The 6,654-nt window shown below is 48.6% G+C and overlaps 1 protein-coding gene and 1 pseudogene across 1 annotated transcript; both read right to left on the bottom strand.

Annotated features, from left to right (window-relative positions):
• Positions 1 to 1,109, bottom strand: part of LOC121848546 — a 31,398-nt pseudogene extending 30,289 nt beyond the window's left edge.
• Positions 629 to 2,545, bottom strand: prr18 (proline rich 18). The gene has a single exon (XM_007898358.2). The coding sequence runs from the start codon at positions 2,346 to 2,348 to the stop codon at positions 1,503 to 1,505; it is 846 nt and encodes a 281-aa protein (XP_007896549.2). The 5' UTR covers positions 2,349 to 2,545; the 3' UTR covers positions 629 to 1,502.
• Positions 2,546 to 6,654: the final 4,109 nt, after the last annotated feature.

The following is a 6,654-nucleotide window of genomic DNA, read 5'->3' on the forward strand; positions in this document are numbered from 1 at the left end:
CATTTTTGCAGTATCACTTTGTGTATCACTTCGGACAGTAGGTGAGGCATCACAAATAGCCTGAACAAACCACAAAATACTGCAGATGCTGGAAATCTGAAAACAAAAACAGAAGTCACTGGGAACACTCAACAGGTCAGGCAGCATCTATGGAGAAAGGAAAGTGAGTCAACGTTTCGGGTCTGATCCTGGCCTGATATCCTACAAGGAACATGACCTCTTGGAGATCCAAGAGAGTAAATTAAGCAATCCTCATACGCAACCCTAACACCTTGTGAATTTTTTAAACAAATTTCCTTTGAACTTGCAAATGCCCAAGTGGAACATCTCACACATTTTCAGAGTGGTAATAGTTCCCTGCAAGAGATTTAATCAGTCTTGGCATGTTATCGTTTGCCTGTCTCTGAAACTGGTACCATATCTAAATATGTATGTCACCAGTGACTTGTTTACATTTTGTCAATCCACATTACTGCAATGCAGTCTCAGTGGAGCCCAAACCTATCCAGCCATAGCAGACTGAACCATTCAACAATTTGCCCATATTTTGACTTGGACACAGCCTGCAAGTTTCGCACAGTTTCAGTCTGTTCGCGTACGTGAAGCCCCCAACAAACCAAACGAGAACGGAATTGGATGACTTTTTATTTTGCGAATGTGAATCGACACGTATATACAGGGCGCACTGTTTGAAGTAAGAGCGATCAACGGTTGACGCCGACTTCACCTTCAACAGCTCAAAGCAATGCATTATTAACAGTTTACGTTTGGGGTTTTTTTTTAATATATATATACAGGAATGTACACATTGTCCCCGAGTCATGATGTGCTGCTCCACACAAACCACTGTGGTTCTGCAATACTTCTCAGCATCCACCCGGGATGAGTGTTCCTCGCACAGAGCGGTCGACCTCCTCCCCCCACCGAGTGCCGTCGCCACGTTCACCCACTGCCTCTCTCAATTGCGAGAAGACAAGTGGGTTTTCACCGATAACGCCGTTCCGGTCGCTCGGTCCCCCGTTGGCTGCAGAAACCACAGCCGAACCGACCTCCGGGCTGTCGGTCCCCAGTCTCTGTGCCGATTTTATTCCCTGCGCGTCGTGTGACATGTCACTGCTCTCGATGGGGAGAGAGAGAGAGAGAGAGAGAGAAAAAAAAACCTTTCACGGTTGCGAGTTTGTGTTCTTGTAGCCGAGACCTCGGTTTCTATTGCTCCAGTGGTGGGGGGTGTGAGGGGGAGAGAGAGAGAGAGAGATGGAGAGAGGGGCGACGTTGGATGATGGGTCTCACGCTTTCCCCGTCGCTCGTCCCTCTCCGAATGAAGTAACATCGCAAAATTCACGTACAGAAAGAAACGCGTTGTGTGCGTTGGAAGTCCCTTCGTGAGAGAATGCACCGGTGGAGGAGGGGGTCAGTCTTCAGTTGTTCTCTCTCTCTCTCTCTGTGTGTGTGTCCGTCCCGCTGACCCCCTCCCCAGTGACCCCCTCTCCCCGCGGGGTGGGCTAACTGACCAGGCGCGGCAGGTCCGGCTTCCCGTGCGCGCTCTCCACTCCCTTCAACCACTCGCGGCACCTCTCCATCACCTCCTCGGCCGCCGCCTCCCTCCCCTCCGCCCCTTCCTCGTCCTCCTCCTCCTCCTCCTCGTACTCCACGTCGTCGTACTTGTGCCGGTCGTTGAGCAACGAGATCTTCAGCAGCGTCCGGATGTCAGCCGGGGAGCGGGGCCGGGCCTGGGGCAGCGCGGCGCGCGGGCAGGACCTCCTGTTGGTCAGCAGCCTCTTGCGCCTCAGGTCGGACGCGGCGCCCGCGTCCACCCCGGACCGGAGCTGCCTCTCCAGGTGGCGCTTCCGGATGACCAGCACGGCCTCGGGGGTCAGGCTGAGCGAGAAGCGCGCCTCCTCCCCGCTGTTGGCGGCGGCGGCGGCGCTGCCGGTGTCGAGCGGGGAGGCGCTGGACGAGTCCCCGGAGAGGGAGGCGGGGACGCTGTCGCACGAGCCGCCCGGGGCCTTGGGCGCGGGCAACCGGGCGGGTCCGACCGCTGCCCTGCCCGCCGGGTGCTGCTGCCGCTGCTGCTGCCGCCGGGGTTGGGGTCGCCGTCCCGGCTGGAAGTCCGGCTTCGGCCACGAGTGGGGAAACCCGCCGCCGCCGCGCCGCGCTGCCCGGGGTCCGAGCGCCGGGGGCGGCACCGGCTGCGACCTCTCGGCCTTGGCCGCCCGTTTGGTCCGGTCTCGGCCCGCGACAGGCGCGGGCTGGTGGATGGGAGGGAAAGGCGCGTCCCTCTTCGCCACGCTCGCGGGTCGGGAGGTATAAGGGGGGGTTTCCGCCTGGGAAGGGGCGTGGGTCCTCATGGCGCTCTCTCTCACACACACACAGAGTGGGAGTGGGAGTGGGAGAGAGTGGGAGGGAGAGAGAGAGCACCGTTGCTTTCCTGGCGAGACTAACGGTGCTGCAAACTCATCGGGGGGGTCGTCTCAGTTGCCGCTCCGGTCCGTCCAGTTGTCCCGGTGCAGTGCGGATTGCCGCAATCCAAGCGATCGCTCCACGGTTTATATAGCGCACGGAGGCAAACCCCGACTCTTACGCGGCTTCCAGTCCCCGATGACTCATTGGAAAGTAACTTCGTTCCTCCGCCAAGAGCCGTGTCACTCGGCTGCTTTGGCCCCCAATAAGGCAGGACAACAAGAAGCGATTTGCACATTTCCCACAAGGTTGCGAATGCCAAATTCGATGCCGGTGGCTCGTCCCCTCGCCTTTAATAATAATAATAATAATAATAATCCTTGCATTTGATATAGCGCTTTTCACGTCGGGAGGACGTCCCAAAGCGCTTCACAGAACACACCGTAAAGTGAGTTGACTGTATATTTGTGGGCGAACGCGGCAGCCAATTCCGCACAGCAATGTCCCACAAACAGTCGTAGATTGAAAATGACCAATTTATTATTGTTTTTGGTTTTGGAGGGATTATTATTAGGTGTGTGGAGTAAGGAAACTTGCCCAAGGTTTCGCCCTCTGCCTGGGATTGAACTCAGGTCTCTCACTTGCAAAGCGAGTGCTCTGATCACTGAGCTACGGGACTCCTACATTTCTCTCCTACTCTCCTTTCTTGCTCGCAGAGAACATAATTGGCTTTCGCTACAGTAGGCAAAAATCATGTTATCTGCAAAGTAAGAGCAAAAACAACACATTGCATTTTTATAGCGCATTTCAGGTCAGGAGAGCAGTGTACGGTTTCTGTCTCGATTCCAACACAGTATGTGATAAACTGCTGCATGGTACTTGTTGCTATTTCAAAGAAATCTGGATACCACCCCAGTTATTTCTAATTTATATTCCTCCCTATACCAAAATCCAAATAAACTAACTGCTCACCTCGTCCTATTTTATAAGGCATTGGTCCCACAGATTAGTCTGACAATTTGCTTATATCACCTTCACTTCATTTTTAATTATATTTTTATATTGTGTAAAGTACTTTGTGATGTTTAGTTTTACGTGAAAGCTACTATAATATTATGCAAGTCATTTTTGTTTGTGATGAAAGCATTTGCTTTAGTTAGTTGTGATTATTGGTCCTGTTCTGATGCAGTATTTGATAAACATTGGTACTGATACCAGAGTGACTTGACATTAACATACTGCTTAAAGTCGAAATAACTTTAAGCAGGATTTGTGGAGTCCTGTAGCTCAGTGGTTAGAGCACTCGATTTGCAAGCGAGAGACCTGAGTTCAATTCCAGGCAGAGGGCGAAACCTTGGGCAAGTTTCCTTACTCCACACAGAGCCTAATAATAATCCCTCCAAAACTAAAAACAATAATAAATTGGTCATTTTCAATCTACGACTGTTTGTGGGACATTGCTGTGCGCAATTGGCTGCCGCGTTCGCCCACAAATATACAGTCAGTTCACTTTACAGTGTGTTCTGTGAAGCGCTTTGGGACGTCCTCCCGACGTGAAAAGCGCTATATCAAATGCAAGGATTATTATTATTATTAACTGCACCATCGCTGATATTTTACAGAGCGCCATGGAATGCAGGCACGAGTGCCAATGTCATAATTGTAGATCAACTGCAAATTGGAAGTTTATATAATTCATTTCAAAGGGAAATTATAAGATGATTTTGTTTGAATGTCTTGATCATCCTTCTAATGTAGAATAACCCCAACAGCACTTGACATTGTGTTGACAATCTGTAAAAATAACGATGTTTGCATAGCACCTTATCACATCATTAAAAGATCTCAAAGCATTCACAGAATTTACTGTAAAGTGTCGTGACTGTGTATTGTGGACCAGTTTATTTTGGAGAAGTCGCTGTATAATAATAATAATATACTGGCAATTTGATATAGACCTTTTATGTCAGGAGAGCATTCACCCACAAAATACATAGTCACTCCACTTTACAGTAAATCTTGCGAAGCACTTTGAGATATGCTCCCAATATGAAAGGCTCCGTATCAAATGTAAAGATTATTATTTCCAGATGGATAGCCTAGACACTACTGGGGACATATGTTGTGGGTAAAGGTGGCCATGGACTACAACAGCTCTGTTGAATTTGGTGGAGTTAGGATTTTAGGACTGTCTGTAGCAATTCCAACGCTGCCCAAAGCCAAGGCAGTGAGCACTGTTTGGATATCCGTGTGTACTCACTCGTGGCCACCCTAATGATATCCTCGCTGAAAGCTAATGACCTTATGGTTCCATTAACATTGAAAGGTTGTCCTCAAATTCTGAAAAAAAAGGATATATTACATATGATAAAAACAAGTTGCAATACAAGAAGTTTGCACACTATTCTTTCACCCTCAGGCCCTGGGTTTAACTGAAAGAAAGGATGGGTCTCATCTCTTACCTGGCATCCCTCCGAGGTTGTACCTGAGCTACACAAACCAGGAAGGTTTCATTAGTTGAACATAGTTCGGACTGTTCTGCGACAGTCCTGCAGGCAAATTGAGCATTAACTTCATGTTTGTGGAACCTTGGTGTACACTGCTTGCCGACAAATACAGGCAGTACATGTGACAGCAATTAAAGTGTTTGAGTTGTTTTTGATCATGTAGATGTTACATCAAATGCAAGGATTTGCCTTTAATTGTTTCATTGGAATTTGATAGACCTATTAACCATGGTAATGGGAAGGATGGGATGCGAAGTGTTCACTTGCCTGACACAATTTATGAATTACAACGAGGCAGTGAATATTCTTTTTAATGCTCTGTACAGCAGAATGCAACCACAACCTCTCATTTCCAAAACAGATTGAAGGCCAGATAAATGTGCTTTAATTGATACTCTTTAATCTATTTATTTACCAAATAGAGCCATCCAATTCTCAGTTGAATTTGTTGTCACAATCTGCTTCCACCACCCTTCCTGAGTAGCTCACTTCACAACAGTGTGACCCAACTATCACTCCACAACCAAACCGATGAGTGTGCCTAAAAAGACTTGAAGTATATTTCTCTCAAGGTGTGTGCCAAGGCAGCAGAAGCAGTCACTGGTTCAAGGGGTGCAAAGGGCATTTCCAGGACAGAAAGTATTTATTTACCCCCAATGGTAATTAGTACCTGGAAAATCTTATCAGGAAGGATGGTTAACAACAGCAACAACTTGCACTTACATAGCGCCCTCCATGGAGGGTGGCGCCTCAGAGTGCTTAACAGTGGCGGAGCCTGATTCTGAGCCAGGGGGAGGGGGTAGTGGTCATAAGCACTGTCGAACAGGCAAATCTTCTGATGGGAGTTGAAAGAGTTGAGAGGTGGCAAGGCAGAGGGATTGAGGTAGTGTGTTCCAGAGTTTTGGGGCATAGTGGCTGAAAGCACCACCTCTGATGTTGGGGCAGAGGGTGCGAGGGACGAGCAGGAGGCCGGTGCCAGTCGAGCGGAGGCGCCAGCTGGTTGATTGGGGAGTGAGGAGGTCGTAGAGGTAGGGAGGTGCCAGGGAGTGAATGGATTTGAACACGAGAGTGAGGATCTTGAAGTCGATCCATTCAGTGATGGGGAGCCAGTGGAGCCTGGCCAGAACTGGTGAGATGTGGGTACGGAGTTTGGTCTGGGTCAGTATGCGGGCAGCAGAGTTTTGAATGAGTTGGATCTTGTGAATGGTGAAGCTGGAAAGACCAGCGGGAAGTGTGTTGGGAGTAATCTAAGTGGGAGGTGACAAACACATGCAGGGACAAGCAGTTAAGTCTAGGACACTGGACTTTCAAGAAATTGCCTGATGATGGAATGAGCACAGCAGGCGGAGTATTTTGGAAGGATAAGATTGAATGGGCTGAATGGCCTTCTTCATCCATACTTTCCTTGTGATCTTATATACAACAAATACACAATGGGTTTACAACATGTAAAGTAAACCATTCACCTTGTGTCCAATTTAGCTCTCATATCTATGGTTCTCTTGAATTATGTATCCAACACCATTCAGCATTTGTTCCTCCAGTTTCTGTTTCATGAGTTTCTGACGTGCATCTTCTCTTTTGCCAGCTCTCTGTGAAGATATAAAGACTGTTTCAAGTCAGTTCCTTTCTCTCTCTCCCATCATCTGCAACACAGAACTTCCTTTTAATTGGTTTATTCATTCATATTCATTCACCGCAGGAATCTGTCTAACAAGAGTTAACTGGTAGCCATGTAGCCTTGGTG

Source organism: Callorhinchus milii, unplaced genomic scaffold (assembly GCF_018977255.1).
Source record: "Callorhinchus milii isolate IMCB2004 unplaced genomic scaffold, IMCB_Cmil_1.0 Scaffold3, whole genome shotgun sequence".
Classification (NCBI taxonomy): Eukaryota; Metazoa; Chordata; class Chondrichthyes; order Chimaeriformes; family Callorhinchidae; genus Callorhinchus; species Callorhinchus milii.

Excerpts from the sequence above, each read along its gene's own strand:
- prr18 (XM_007898358.2), bottom strand. The coding sequence starts at position 2,348 with ATGAGGACCCACGCCCCTTCCCAGGCGGAAACCCCCCCTTATACCTCC.